This window comes from Oncorhynchus clarkii, chromosome 31, assembly GCF_045791955.1.
Source record: "Oncorhynchus clarkii lewisi isolate Uvic-CL-2024 chromosome 31, UVic_Ocla_1.0, whole genome shotgun sequence".
NCBI classification, from domain to species: Eukaryota; Metazoa; Chordata; class Actinopteri; order Salmoniformes; family Salmonidae; genus Oncorhynchus; species Oncorhynchus clarkii.
Genome location: NC_092177.1, coordinates 8,399,730 through 8,416,211, shown reverse-complemented (window position 1 = coordinate 8,416,211; position 16,482 = coordinate 8,399,730). Strand labels below are relative to the sequence as shown.

General features: G+C 44.6%; 1 protein-coding gene across 3 annotated transcripts in view; it reads right to left on the bottom strand.

Annotated features, from left to right (window-relative positions):
* Window positions 1-500: 500 nt before the first annotated feature.
* Window positions 501-16,482, bottom strand: part of LOC139390765 (proton-coupled amino acid transporter 1-like) — an 84,014-nt gene continuing 68,032 nt past the window's right edge. For all 3 annotated transcript variants that reach the window (XM_071138122.1, XM_071138124.1, XM_071138123.1), the window contains one exon: window positions 501-2,491. In XM_071138122.1, the coding sequence (XP_070994223.1) occupies window positions 2,217-2,491 (275 nt within the window). In that variant the 3' untranslated portion in view covers window positions 501-2,216. The remainder of the gene's footprint in view (window positions 2,492-16,482) is intronic.

Sequence of the window (16,482 nt, the reverse complement as noted above, 5' to 3'; positions counted from 1 at the left end):
CCCATTGGACTCTGGTCAGAAGTAGTGCACTACGTATAACCAGGGCCCATTGGACTTTGGTCAGAAGTAGTGCACTACGTATTACCAGGGCCCATTGGACTCTGGTCAGAAGTAGTGCACTACGTATAACCAGGGCCCATTGGACTCTGGTCAGAAGTAGTGCACTACGTATAACCAAGGCCCATTGGACTCTGGTCAGAAGTAGTGCACTACGTATAACCAGGGCCCATTGGACTCTGGTCAGAAGTAGTGCACTATGAAGGAACTAGGGTGCCTTTTGGGACGCAGATGAATTCCCGTCAACACTACAACAAGCATCAAAACAAATCAAATAGAAATAAATGCATTTGTATAATATCCAGAAGTGTGAACCTTTTCATTAAGCCTGTAATGAAATAAAAACAATATATATATATGTATGTATATATATATTATTTTTTACATGTTCATGATCACGACAAAAAGACCCCTTATTAAATGCTCAGCAGTATTTTCTCATGGACAATTCAGAATATTAGATTTTTATTTACAATAAAGTCCAAACTCAACAATAGATCAAAACTTGCCATTGTTCAAAGCTAGTTGAAAAAAAGTGGCAATCAGTTCAGTTCTTCCAATGCCATGTGGTATCACCATGACATCCAACCCACTCTAAACTGGGCCCATTCAGTCCAACCCACTCTAAACTGGGCCCATTCAGTCTAAAAACTCAAGAAAACAGTTGGCACAACCGAGACAAGTGATAAAATAAATGCTGCCTAAATAAAATAATAGAGCATGATGAATAAATCCAGTGCCCAACTTGAGACAAATGTAATAAATGAAAGCACCAACATAAATGACCTCAACTGAGGAATAACACATGGTATTAGCTCCACAATATACACATCATTTTGTCATATTTCTTTACAGTCCCTTAAGTTAATCAGTATTACAGTAGGTGATCTGGACAGCTTGACTTGAAACATGTAAACGATGCTTTTCCTTTTAAAAACAAAAAGTTTCCATTCAACTATTACATCTTTTTGTCTCTCAATTTGTAGTCAGGAAACTGTATTCAATTTGTAGTCAGGAAACTGTATTCAATTTGTAGTCAGGAAACTGTATTCAATTTGTAGTCAGGAAACTGTATTCAATTTGTAGTCAGGAAACTGTATTAAATTTGTAGTCAGGAAACTGTATTCAATTTGTAGTCAGGAAACTGTATTCAATTTGTAGTCAGGAAACTGTATTCAATTTGTAGTCAGGAAACTGTATTCAATGTCAATGTCATAGCTACATGTGCCAGCAGTAATGATGATGGTGATTGTCAGACTACAGGTTGTAGTGTTCTGATAGTCATATTAAACACGGTCAGTCATTTACCATTCTACTGGAAATACTCTAGTTAAAACAAGGCCTGTATAGAATTATGATACGAATCAAAATGGAACTTAACTGTTATGTAAATGCTATTTTATCACTTGGACAACTTCCAGGATGTATTTCAACAGAACGTCTAACAAGAATGAGTATTTCTATTAGTACCTTGTTTTAACAATAATAAATGTTACGAGAATGTGATTCCTCAATATTCAATGATTTGGTTAAATTATTCAACATAAAATAATAAAACATGTAAGATAGGTGCTCTCGCGGCATGGAAAAGTTTAAAAAAATATATATAAAAAGCACACCATAAAAATAAGAAGTTAAAAACATGGAAGCTCATAAGGCACAGAGAGAATGAAGCTCGTGTCATAGGGCGGAAACCATTGGACCAGCGCCGTCCGGGTTTGGCCGGAGTAGGCCGTCAGTGTAAATAAGAATTTGTTACTTAACTGACTTGCCTGGTTAAATAAAGGTTAAATAAAATAAAATGTGTTATCTTCTTGGCTATACGGTTACTGTAACAATTAGTTGGTTTACACTTATATTCCATTAAATAATTGCTCCACAGCGACCAATAACCACAACAGTAAGCAGACTCACAATATCAATAAATGTTTAATCAATGGACAATTGAGCAAGTGAGAAAAACACATGTCTGAAGTCAGGGTGAAGACATCTTTTAACTGCAATCGTTTGACAGCAGTGGAGGCTGGTGTCACTAAATCAAAGGAAGGTACCATACATACTAAAAATGAGCCTGCCTTCAGATTTTATCCACCCACCAGCCTCCACTGTTTGCCAGACCAACCACTGTCAAGATATCCTCCTCTTCCTCACTAAATCTCTCACTGGACCTGGAAGAAGGTCACATCCAGATTGTCATGTCTGCCGTTGCGTTTGATGATCTCTGTGATGGATATATAGGTGCCGGTGATGAAGCCAAGGAAGCCGATGACAGAGATAAGGGTGTTCTTGACGATGACCCAGGGAGACAGACCTTCGTTGTGGTAGGTGAGGATCTGGAGGAGTGGAGGGAAGATGAGAGCCAGGAAACTGCTGCTGACGGACCCCACTAAAGAGATGACCAGGTCCAGCTGGGGGATCAATATGGCCAGGACACCTGGGGAGAAAGAGACAGAACCATTACATCCTCTGGGGAGGGGGGGCAGAACAATTACATCCTCTGGGGAGGGGGGGGGGGGGGGGGGCAGAACCATTACATCCTCTGGGGGGGGGGGAGGACAGAACCATTACATCCTCTGGGGGGGAGGCAGAACCATTACATCCTCTGGGGGGGGGGGGGGGGGGGGAAGAACCATTACATCCCCTGGGGAGGGGGGACAGAACCATTACATGCCCTGGGGGGGACCGAACCATTACATCCTCTGGGGAGGGGGGACAGAACCATTACATCCTCTGGGGAGGGAGGACAGAACCATTACATCCTCTGGGGAGGGGGGACAGAACCATTACATCCTCTGGGGGGGCAGAACCATTACATCCCCTGGGGGGGACAGAACCATTACATCCCCTGGGGGGGACAGAACCATTACATCCTCTGGGGGGGACAGAACCATTACATCCCCTGGGGGGGACAGATCCATTACATCCCCTGGGGAGGGGGGACAGAACCATTACATCCTCTGGGGGGGGGGGGGGGGGGCAGAACCATTACATCCTCTGGGGGGGGGGGGGGGGGGGGGGGGGGGCAGAACCATTACATCCCCTGGGGGGGACAGAACCATTACATCCTCTGGGGAGGGGGGACAGAACCATTATATCCTCTGGGGAGGGGGGGCAGAACCATTACATCCTCGGGGGGGGACAGAACCATTACATCCCCTGGGGGGGACAGAACCATTACATCCCCTGGGGAGGGGAGACAGAACCATTACATCCCCTGGGGGGGACAGAACCATTACATCCCCTGGGGGGGACAGAACCATTACATCCTCTGGGGAAGGGGGACAGAACCATTACATCCTCTGGGGAGGGGGGAGGGGGGGGGGCAGAACCATTACATCCCCTGGGGGGGACAGAACCATTACATCCCCTGGGGGGGACAGAACCATTACATCCCCTGGGGGGGACAGAACCATTACATCCCCTGGGGGGGACAGAACCATTTCATCCCCTGGGGAGGGGGGACAGAACCATTACATCCCCTGGGGGGGACAGATCCATTACATCCTCTGGGGGGGGGGGGGGGGCAGAACCATTACATCCCCTGGGACCATTACATCCCCTGGGGAGGGGGGACAGAACCATTACATCCCCTGGGGGGGACGCAGAACCATTACATCCTCTGGGGGGGGCAGAACCACATCTCTTGCTCTATACAGGTAGGGTGAGGGGTCGAGGATGAGATGAGACACAAATGAACACACAGGGTCACCTCTTTCTCTTACCTGGGGAGGTAGGAAGGGGCGAGGGGGAATGAAATGAACGGCGGTAGCATAAAAAAAGTACATTGAAAAACAACAACGACCAAAGAAGCATAATTGTTATTGACTGTGTTTTTCCATGTCTGTGGGGCTGGTCGGTGGCCTTCCGGTGCTAGGAGACAACTGGGGATCACCCATCTTCATCTGTTGCTAAGGAGATTGATGTGATGTGATGTGAAAAGGAACAGGGGAGGGGCAGCTGTGGCAGCCCAAATAAGTTGAGTTGCCGTGCCAATGTCACGCTGTTCCACTACCCAGCTCCTCTCTGATCCCCTCACAAACCAACCACCTAACGAGACGCTCGGAGAGCGTGCGAAACCAATCAGTTCCCTTAAAAGCCCGGTGAACACTTTCCTAATATTGAGTTACACCCCCTTGCCCTCAGAACAGCCTCAATTCCTCAGTGCATGGACTCTACAAGGAGTTGAAAGTGTTCCACAGGGATGCTGGCCCATGTTGACTCCAATGCTTCCCACAGTTGTGTTAAGTTGGCTGGATGCCCATTGGGTAGTGGACCATTCTTGATACACACTGGAAACTGTTGAGCGTGAAAAACCCAACAGCGTTGCAGTCCTTGACACAAACTAGTGCGCCTGGCACCTACTACCATACACCTACTTCAATATTTTGCCCATTCACTCTCTGAATGGCAGACGTTCACAATCCATGTCTCAGTTGTCTCAAGGCTCTCCTTAAATCTACACTGATTGAAATGGATTTAACAAGTGACATCAATAAGGGATCATAGCTTCACCTGGTCAGTCTGTAATGGAAAGAGCAGCTGTTCCTGATGTTTTATACACTCAGTATATTTTCAACATTATGAGGTTGGAATAATACTGTGCAATTGTGAAAATATAATAATGCCCTTTTAGTGTAAGAGCTGATTGAAAATAATGTCTGAAAGTTCAGCCTGTTTTGGTGGTTGGGAGTTTTGGCCTTCCATGGTGACATCACCAGGCGGTAAATGAATTAATAGAAAACAAGAAAGAGAACAATAAACAATAAAGAGTTCCAAACCTCTCTTCCAATAACATATCATTTTATTGTCATCAAGGCAAAGGGTGGCTACTTTGAAGAAAATATATTTTGATTTGTTTAACACTTTTTTTGGTTACTACATGATTCCATATGTGTTATTTCACAGTTTTGATGTCTAGACTATTATTATACAATGTAGAAAATGGTAACAATAAAGAAAACCCCTTGAATGAGTAGGTGTGTCCAAACTTTTGACTGGTACTGTATACATGTACAGGTTCTGTTGGAATCTGAGACAAGGATAATATGACAAAACAGGGACACAACCTTCACGTTCACTGTTGCGGCAGGTAGCCTCGTGGTTAGAGCGTTGGACTAGTAACCGAAAGGTTGCAAGATCGAATCCCTGAGCCAACAAGGTAAAAATCTGTCGTTCTGCCCCTGAACAAGGCAGTTAACCCTCTTCATGACTGTCTTGGTGTGTTTGGACCATGGTAGTTTGTTGGTAATGTGGACCCCAAGGAACTTTAAAAAAAAACTCTCGACCCGCTCCACTTCAGCCCCGTCAATGTTAAATGGGGGCCTGTTTGGCTCGTCTTTTCCTGTAGGTCCATGATCAGCTTCTTTGTCTAGCTCACAATGAGGGAGAGATTGTTGTCCTGGCACCACACTGCCAGGTCTCTGACCTCATCCCTATAGGCTGTCTCATTGTTGTGTCATGGCAAACGTAATGATGGTGTTGGAGTCATGCTTGGCCACGCAGTTGTGTGTGAACAGGGAGTACAGGAGGGGACTAAGCACGCACCCCTGAGGGGTCCCAGTGTGGAGGATCAGCATGGTGGATGTGTTGTTACCTACCCTTACCACCTGGGGGCGGTCAGGAAGTTCAGGATCCAGTTGCATAGGGAGGTGTTTAGACTCAGGGTCCTTAGCTTTGTGGGCACTATGGTGTTGAACGCTGCGCTGTAGTCAATGAACAGCATTCTCACACAAGTGTTCCTTTTGTTCAGGTGGGAAAGGGCAGTGTGGAGTGCGACTGAGATTGCATCATCTATGGATCTGTTGGGGCGGTACGTGAATTGGAGTGGGTGTAGGGTTTCCAGGATGATGGTGTTGATGTGAGTCATGACCAGCCTTTCAAAGCACTTCCTGGCTACCTACGTGAGTGCTACGGGGCGGTAATCATTTAGGCAGGTTACCTTCCCTTTCTTCGGCACAGGGACTATGGTGGCATTACAGACTCGGTCAGGGAGAGGTTGAAAATGTCAGTGAAGACACTTGCCAGTTGGTCCGCGCATGCTTTGAGTACACGTCCTGGTAATCCGGCCTTGTGAATGTTGACCTGTTTAAAGGTCTTGCTCACATGTGCTACGGAGAGCGTGATCACACAATCATCTTGAACAGCTGGTGCTCTCATGCATGCTTCAGTGTTGCTTGCCTTGAAGCCAGTATAAAAGGCATTTAGCTCATCTGGTAGGCTCACGTCACTGGACAGCACACAGCTGGGGTTCCCTTTGTAGTTCCTAATAGTTTGCAAGCCCTGCCACATCCTTACTCCTGTACTGACGCTCTGCCTGTTTGATGGTTCATCTGAGGGCATTGCAGAATTTCTTATAAGCATCCGGATTAGTGTTCCGCTCCTTGAAAGCGGCAACTCTAGCCTTTAGCTCGGTGCAGATGTTGCCTGTAATCCATGGCTTCTGGTTGGGATATGTACGTACGGTCACTGTGGGACGACGCCGTCGATGCACTTATTAATGAAGCCGGTGACTGATTCTTTAATATTAGACATCGCGCACCAGCAGTTAATGACAAATAGACACACATCCCAACCCCTTGTCTTACCAGACGTAGCTGTCCTGTCCTGCAGATGCACGGAAAACCCAGCCAGCTCTATATTATTTGTGTCGTCGTTCAGCCACGACTCAGTGAAACAAGATATTTAAAAAATGTATTTCCTGTTGGAAGGCTAATCTCGAACAGAGATAATCTAGTTTATTCTCCAGTGATTGGCCAATAGAACGGATGGTGGAGGCGGGTTACCCACTCGCTGACAAATTCTCAAAAGGCACCCCTATTTCTGTCTTTTCTTCATGCTAATGATGGTGATTTGAGCTTGGTCTCGGGGAAGCAGTATATCCTTCGCGTTGGACCGGCGCCATTACATTTAAATGATTTTCAAAGTCCGTAGTTTATGCCTGCCCATACCATAACCCCACCATGGGGCACTCTGTTCACAATGTTGACATCAGCAAACCGCTCACCCACACCATGCCATACACGTGGGTCTGCGGTTGTGAGGCCGGTTGGATGTACTGCCAAATTCTCTAAACAACGGAGGCGGCTTATGGTAGAGAAATTAACATGAAATTCTCTGGCAACAGCTCTGGTGGAATTTCCTGCAGTCAGCATGCCAATTACACAATCCCTCAAAACTTGAGACATCTGTGGCATTGTGTTGTGTGACAAAACTGCATATTTTAGAGTGGCCTTTTATTATCCCCAGCACAAGGTGCACCTGTGTAATGCTCATGCCTTTTAAATTTAGATTCTTGATATGTTTCACCGGACAGGTGAACACATTTGTGCCCAAAATTTGAGAGAAATACATTTTTTGTGCGTTTGGCAAACTTCTGGGATCTTTTATTTTATTTAATCTCATGAAACATGGTACCAACACTTTACATGTTGTGTTTATATTTTTGTTCAGTTTATATCTCTCAAAGGGAGGGATAAATAAATTAAAATGTTCCCTGCTCAGTGTTCATGTACATTTATTGTGAAACCATGATTGAAATAATTGCATGTATACATTTTGGGTACTATGGGTATAATAGAGTCATGCAGAAGCAGCAAGATTGTGAATGAGGTTCAAAAACAGGCTCATTTGCTATTTTTAGTTTGTGTTTCTTTATTCTCAACACAGGGCTCTTGTCAGGTTTATTCACAACACAGATAAATCCCTTTTCTACAGTTACTCTACTCGTTACAGCTTAACTTTCAATCTAACATGGTCTGAGAGAGAAAGAGGAGAAGAGCTACCACGGCTGAGAGAGACAGAGGAGAAGAGCTACCATGGCTGAGAGAGAAGAGAGGAGAAGAGCTACCATGGCTGAGAGAGACAGAGGAGAAGAGCTACCATGGCTGAGAGAGACAGAGGAGAAGAGCTACCATGGCTGAGAGAGAGAGGAGAAGAGCTACCATGGCTGAGAGAGAGAGGAGAAGAGCTACCATGGCTGAGAGAGAAGAGAGGAGAAGAGCTACCATGGCTGAGAGAGACTACCATGGCTGAGAGAGACAGAGGAGAAGAGCTACCATGGCTGAGAGAGACAGAGGAGAAGAGCTACCATGGCTGAGAGAGAAGAGAGGAGAAGAGCTACCATGGTAGAGAGAGAAGAGAGGAGAAGAGCTACCATGGCTGAGAGAGAAGAGAGGAGAAGAGCTACCATGGCTGAGAGAGAAGAGAGGAGAAGAGCTACCATGGCTGAGAGAGAAGAGAGGAGAAGAGCTACCATGGCTGAGAGAGAAGAGAGGAGAAGAGTTACCATGGCTGAGAGAGAAGAGAGGAGAAGAGCTACCATGGTTGAGAGAGAAGAGAGGAGATAAGCTACCATGGCTGAGAGAGAAAGATCACCTGAGAGAGTGAGAGAAGAAGAGCACCCACGCAGGGGTGAAAATCAGTTCAGGCTGGTTTTTCAAATGCAGACACATTCTCTAAAATGGACGAACAAGCGCCACCCACTAATCACACTATCATCAATGGACACACAGACAGCAAATGCTTTTAAAGAAGTACCTAACCAACACAACATGTAATTTTAATCAGATCAGATGCACTGCTATTACTAAAAACCTCAACACAGGAATGTCCATCCACAGTAGAACTGAAAACACACACTAGATAGGTCATTGGAGCGACCTTTACCCTTTCCTCCCTGCATTCTCTGAACCTTCAGAGACTCGCCGTGTTCTTTAACCCAGGTGTCACTTTGATCTTGGGGTACTTTCTCTTCGTGAGGGAAGAAGAGAGGACAAATGAGGAGGGATTAGGTTTGTGTGCAGAGGGTCTGTTGCCTTTCCTAGCTCTGTAGGGGGGTGACAGGGTGCATGTGTCTCTCTCTCTGTGTGTGTGTGTGTGTGGACACTATCCTCCTCAGATTGGTCGACCAGGTCCCGGATGCAAGGACACCCCTCTGGTCGCGTGTCATGGCTCTCTGCCCCTGTCCTCTCAGACAAGTTAGAGGTCTAAGGAGGCTCACGCAACATCCTGTTTCCATCAAGAGACACAGCAACAGACACGCTAGCCTCGTCATCCTGAGGCCTGCAGCACAGAGGTTTAGTACCCTGGGAATTATTGCCTTCCTCATCCACCATTTTGTTTTAATCTGAAAGATCACTTATCACAATATCTTTGCACTAGTTGGCTGCACCAAAACTCCAGTATGTTATTTTTTTTGTTGTTACATAATAGCTTGTTCTCCGTCTTCTTATTAAATAGGGAGCCAATTGATTTTCAGCACTTTTATTTCTATGACTGATCAAAACTCGTTTTCTTATGGCTCTCACTCGTCCCTCTGCAGCAGATATATTTGGACCACGAAATGGCAATAAAAATCACAGTATAGAATCGCAATACATATGATATCCGCACATAACTATGGTGATAATATGCTATTGGTGAGGTACCTGACAATTTCCAGCCCTAAATGATACCCTTGGATATAACTAAACTTTATACGTTTTGAATTTCATTCACTGTAATTAACTTGGTAAGGTTTGAAAGAAGCTACATGGACTGTAGTCAGAAACGGACAGTGGCTGCTCTGAAAGTTTACAACACGTTTCTGACAGTGTTTTTTAGCCCCTTTACAAGAAAGTTCAAAGTGCAACTAGATTTCTGATTGTATGCACTTTTCTTCTTCGACAGAGAAAGACAAACCGTGTTCTTTTGTTGTCGTCGTCGTCGTCCAGTTAGAAGCAGGCTACAAGCTCAAAAGAACTGGGAGCATAAAAGTAGATTATACCGAATAAATATCGCGTCAAACCAGCCACTCAACTCCATTGAACATACAGACAAACTTCTGGGATGAGACAAAGAGAGCTGCAGAGCGCAACAAAGACAAGCCCATCTCCAGAGAATCCAGGATACAGATCTTTTGGTTTTCAATGTGAAAGGATCTATACAAAAGCCTTTCCTTCATATATATATATATATATATATATATATATATATATATATATATAACTCCATCCATTGAATGTAAAGTACTGCTAGCCAATGGAGAGGATGTGTCTTTGTGTTTTGGCCGTACATCGTACAAAATCGGCTCATTCACTCAAATTAGCCGAGAAGCTACACTGAATAATCTAGAAAATGTCCCGCAGACATAAAGTGGCACATCCTGTACATGTACTCCATCGTAGTGCCTTATCAATATGCATTGTGACAGCTAAGGGCAGAGCTCATCTGCATACCGTGTTTCATACAATAACAATCACACCAACAAGAGGAGAGAAAGACCTGGCAGTAAAGCAGAGGAGTAAAAGAAGAAGGGGAAGGACAGAGAGGACGGGGTGTTTCAGGGGTATGGAAGGACAGACGACGGGGTGTTTCAGGGGTATGGAAGGACAGAGGACGGGGTGTTTCAGTGGTATGGAAGGACAGAGGACGGGGTGTTTCAGGGGTATGGAAGGACAGAGGACGGGGTGTTTCAGGGGTATGGAAGGACAGAGAGGACGGGGTGTTTCAGGTGTATGGAAGGACAGAGAGGACAGGGTGTTTCAGGGGTATCGAAGGACAGAGGACGGGGTGTTTCAGGGGTATGGAAAGAGAGAGGACAGGATGTTTCAGGGGTATGGAAAGATCCAGAGGAATGGAATGATCTGAAACATGATGAGTGTGTTGAATCAAACGGCACAGCTGTTACAGCTCTTCAAACGAACTGAGCAATTCTTCAGGGATTTCAAAATGGAAATTGAAAGAAAATCTGCTGCCTCCTCAAACTTCAAGACATCACAGCGTGTTCTTTATCATGTCCACAGGTTTAGAGTTAGGTAGCTAACTCTACCTCAAACATGGGGTTGGATACTATGCCTAAATGAGTTTAGAATATGGTGGTGAGGTTTAAACTATCCCATTCAGAATACTAACTCAAAATGATCAAGTAGCCTCGTCTGGAGTTTGACGTCCCCTAATCTTAAAGGTAGAACTGATGTGGTGGCTCTTCAAGCTATACAATGTTGTAAAGGTCATTTAAATGTTGAGCTGGTAAATTGTAGTTCTTGTCAGCAGTACATTCTACAAAGGGAAACCGAGCCGCAAGCTGCCCAGTGACGCGAGTCTACCAGACAAGCTAAATGCCCTTGACGCTTGATGAAAGGCAAGCAACACTGAAGCATGCATGAGAGCACCAGTTGTTGAGGACGACTGTGTGATCATGCTCTCCGTAGCCGATGTGAGCAAGACCTTTAAACAGGTCAACAGTCACAAGGCCGTGGGGCCAGGGCGTGTACTCGGAGCATGCACGGACCAACTGGCAAGTGTCTTCACTGATATTTTCAAACTCTCCCTTCCCGAGTCTGTAATACCTACATGTTTCAAGAAGACCACCATAGTCCCTGTGCCCAAGAAAGCCAAGGTAACCTGCCTAAATGTCTATTGCCCTGTAGTACTCACATCTATATCCAAGAAATGCATTGAAAGGCTGGTTCATGGCTCACATCAACACCATCCTCCCAGACCCACTCAAATTCACATACCGCCCCAACAGATCCTTAACAATCTCAATCGCACTCCACACTGCCCTTTCCCACCTGGACAAAAGGAACACCTATGTGTTCCTTTAGAATGCTGTTCATTGATTACAGCTCAGCGTTCAACACCATAGTGATTAGAATGCTGTTCATTGACTACAGCTCAGCGTTCAACACCATAGTGCAACAAAGCTCATCACAAAGCTAAGGACCCTGGGACTAAACACCTCCCTCTGCAACTGGATCCTGTTCACCAACGGCCTCCAAACAGACCCCCCCATTAACATCGATGGGGCTGAAGTGGAGCGGGTCAAGAGTTTTAAATTCCTTGGTGTCCACATCACCAACAAACTACCATGGTCCAAACACACCAAGACAGTTGTGAAGAGGGCACGACAACACCTTTTCCCTCTCAGGATACTGAAAAGATTTGGCATGGGTCCCCAAATCCTCAAAAGGTTCTACAGCTGCACCATCGAAAGCATCCTGACTGGTTGCATCAACGACTGGTATGGCAACTGCCTGGTATCTGACCGTAAGGCGCTACAGAGGGTAGTGTGTTCGGCCCAGTACATCCCTGGGGCCAAGCTTCCTGCCATCCAGGACCTATATACTAGGCGGTGTCAAGAGGAAGGCACAAAAAATTGTAAAAGACTCCAGTCACCCATAGACTGTTCTCTCTGCTACTGCACGGCTAGCGGTACTGGAGCGCCAAGTCTAGAACCAAAAGGCTCCTTAACAGCTTCTACCCCCAAAGCCATAAGACTGCTGAACAATTAATCACCTGGCCACCTGTATAATTTACATTGACACCCCCCCTTTGTTTTTACACTGCTGCTACTCGCTGTTTATTATCTATGCTTATTCACTTTACCCCTACCTACATGTACAAATGACCTCAACTAACCTGTAACCCTGCACATTGACTCAGTATTGGTACCCCCTTGCATATAGGCCTTGTTATTGTTATGTAATTTTATTGTGTTACTTTTTCTATATTTTTTTAAACTTTAGTTTATTTTCTAAACATTTTCTTAACCAACAATGCAGTTCAAGAAATAGAGTTAAGGGCTTGTAAGTAAGCATTAAGCAGTAAGGTTGTATTCAGCGCAATGTGACAAATAAAATTGGATTCTGATTTTGATTTGAGCCAGAATGAAGGATATTTCAAAGCATCATGCTAAGAACGGACCAGTGACCGTTTGAGGAACTCTGATCCACATACAACACAAGGAGTAAGAGTCTGAAGTTAGTCTGATGGTCACTTCACTAAACACCTACTTCTATAGATTACTACTCTGAGTCAGAGATTGTAGGTCAGCTGACGAAGTATCAATCCCAGATCTCACACCAAGCAACTGATTTTCAGTCTCAACAGTATTACATGCAGACAGTGTTCATTTTTGTTTTGTATATAACTAGGCGAGTCAATAAGAACAAAATTCTTATTTACAATGACGGCCTACCAAAGAGGAAAAAGTCCTCCTGCTGCGACTGAAAAATAAAAAATATAGGACAAAAACACACCACGACAAGAGAGACACCACCACAACACTACATAAAGAGAGACCTAAAGACAACAACAGAGTATGGTAGCAACATCAACATGAATACAAAACGGTAGCAACATCAACATGACTACAACACGGTAGCAACATCAACATGACTACAACACGGTAGCAACACAACATGACTACAACACGGTAGCAACACAACATGACTACAACACGGTAGCAACACAACATGACTACAACACGGTAGCAACACAACATGACTACAACACGGTAGCAACACAACATGACTACAACACGATAGCAACGCAACATGACTACAACACGGTAGCAACGCAACATGACTACAACACGGTAGCAACACAACATGACTACAACACGGTAGCAACACAACATGACTACAACACGGTAGCAACGCAACATGACTACAACACGGTAGCAACGCAACATGACTACAACACGGTAGCAACACAACATGACTACAACACGGTAGCAACACAACATGACTACAACACGGTAGCAACGCAACATGACTACAACACGGTAGCAACGCAACATGACTACAACACGGTAGCAACATCAACATGACTACAACACGGTAGCAACACAACATGACTACAACACGGTAGCAACACAACATGACTACAACACGGTAGCAACACAACATGACTACAACACGCAACACAACATGGTAGCAGCACAACATGACTACAACACGGTAGCAACATCAACATGACTACAACACGGTAGCAACACAACATGACTACAACACGGTAGCAACACAACATGACTACAACACAGTAGCAACACAACATGGTAGCAGCACAACATGGTAGCAACACAACATGACTACAACACGGTAGCAACATCAACATGACTACAACACGGTAGCAACACAACATGACTACAACACGGTAGCAACACAACATGACTACAACATGGTAGCAACACAACATGACTACAACACGGTAGCAACACAACATGGTAGCAGCACAACGTGGTAGCAGCACAACATGGTACAAACATGTTAGGCACAGACAACAGCACAAAGGGCAGAAAGGTAGAGACAACAAAACATCACGAGAAGCAACATATATAGCAGCGAAGACATTTTAAATTACGCAATTTCCCAGATTTTTTAAATTACACCATTTCCCCCCCAGATATTGGTTGGGAAATTCAACAAGTGGCCTCTCAGCTCCTAGGAGCCATGCTGCAATGGTTACAATGCTGTTTGAAAAAGTCCTCTCTCATTAAGAACAAATGAACTGGGAGGTTCATGTCCATGCCAAAAAGAAAGGAAGAAATTACATATTGTCTAGGACTACACCACATTCACCATAACCTTCACCATACCTCACATAACCTTCTGCCATTCTACCTTCACCACCACTATACCCCACATAACCTTCTGCCATTCTCCCTTCACCACTATACCTCACATAACCTTCTGCCATTCTCCCTTCACCACTATACCTCACATAACCTTCTGCCATTCTCCCTTCACCACTATACCTCACATAACCTTCTGCCATTCTCCCTTCACCACTATACCTCACATAACCTTCTGCCATTCTACCATCACCACTATACCTCACATAACCTTCTGCCATTCTCCCTTCACCACTATACCTCAAATAACCTTCTGCCATTCTACCTTCACCACTATACCTCACATAACCTTCTGCCATTCTCCCTTCACCACTATACCTCACATAACCTTCTGCCATTCTACCTTCACCACTATACCTCACATAACCTTCTGCCATTCTACCTTCACCACCACTATACCTCACATAACCTTCTGCCATTCTACCTTCACCACCACTATACCTCACATAACCTTCTGCCATTCTACCTTCACCACCACTTTACCTCACATAACCTTCTGCCATTCTACCTTCACCACTTTACCTCACATAACCTTCTGCCATTCTACCAATTGCATGGCTTTTAACAAGAGGAATCTGAAGGCTATTTTACAAGAGATGCCACCGAGAGAAAAGAGAGAGCAACAGAGAGAGCGAAACAGAAATTGTCAGTGTTTCACAGAGAAATGTAAGGCAGAGAAATGTAAGGCAGAGAGAGAGAGAGAAATGTAAGGCAGAGAGAGAGAAATGTAAGGCAGAGAGAGAGAGAGAGAGAGAGAGAAAGAGAGAGAGAGAGAGAGCCACAGAGAGAGAGAGAGACACACAGAGAGAGAGAGAGAGAGAGAGAGAGACCTCTCTGATGAGAATAGGCTACCCCTCCTGTTGGGGGAGGACGCAGAGAGCTGTGGGTTGGCAGCACACTACATTGCTGCCTGTCATAATATGAGGGACAGTGTCTGACAGACCAATCAACCTGCACATATACTCTACTGTATGCTTATTGTTGAATGTGTGGTTATTTTGACCCTTGGTTAATGTTGTTACTGTTGTCCCATTGACAATGTTGATTATCTTAATATTGTAAAAATCCAAATAAGCTTTGCCAATATGTACAGTGCCTTGCGAAAGTATTCGGCCCCCTTGAACTTTGCGAACTTTTGCCACATTTCAGGCTTCAAACATAAATATATAAAACGGTATTTTTTTGTGAAGAATCAACAACAAGTGGGACACAATCATGAAGTGGAACGACATTTATTGAATATTTCAAACTTTTTTAACAAATAAAAAACTGAAAAATTGGGCGTGCAAAATTATTCAGCCCCCTTAAGTTAATACTTTGTAGCGCCACCTTTTGCTGCGATTACAGCTGTAAGTCGCTTGGGGTATGTCTCTATCAGTTTTGCACATCGAGAGACTGAAATTTTTTCCCATTCCTCCTTGCAAAACAGCTCAAGCTCAGTGAGGTTGGATGGAGAGCATTTGTGAACAGCAGTTTTCAGTTCTTTCCACAGATTCTCGATTGGATTCAGGTCTGGACTTTGACTTGGCCATTCTAACACCTGGATATGTTTATTTTTGAACCATTCCATTGTAGATTTTGCTTTATGTTTTGGATCATTGTCTTGTTGGAAGACAAATCTCCGTCATGTTTTCTTCCAGAATGGTCCTGTATTTGGCTCCATCCATCTTCCCATCAATTTTAACCATCTTCCCTGTCCCTGCTGAAGAAAAGCACGCCCAAACCATGATGCTGCCACCACCATGTTTGACAGTGGGGATGTTGTGTTCAGGGTGATGAGCTGTGTTGCTTTTACGCCAAACATAACGTTTTGCATTGTTGCCAAAAAGTTCAATTTTGGTTTCATCTGACCAGAGCACCTTCTTCCACATGTTTGGTGTGTCTCCCAGGTGGCTTGTGGCAAACTTTAAACAACACTTTTTATGGATATCTTTAAGAAATTGCTTTTTTCTTGGCACTCTTCCATAAAGGCCAGATGTGTGCAATATACGACTGATTGTTGTCCTATGGACAGAGTCTCCCACCTCAGT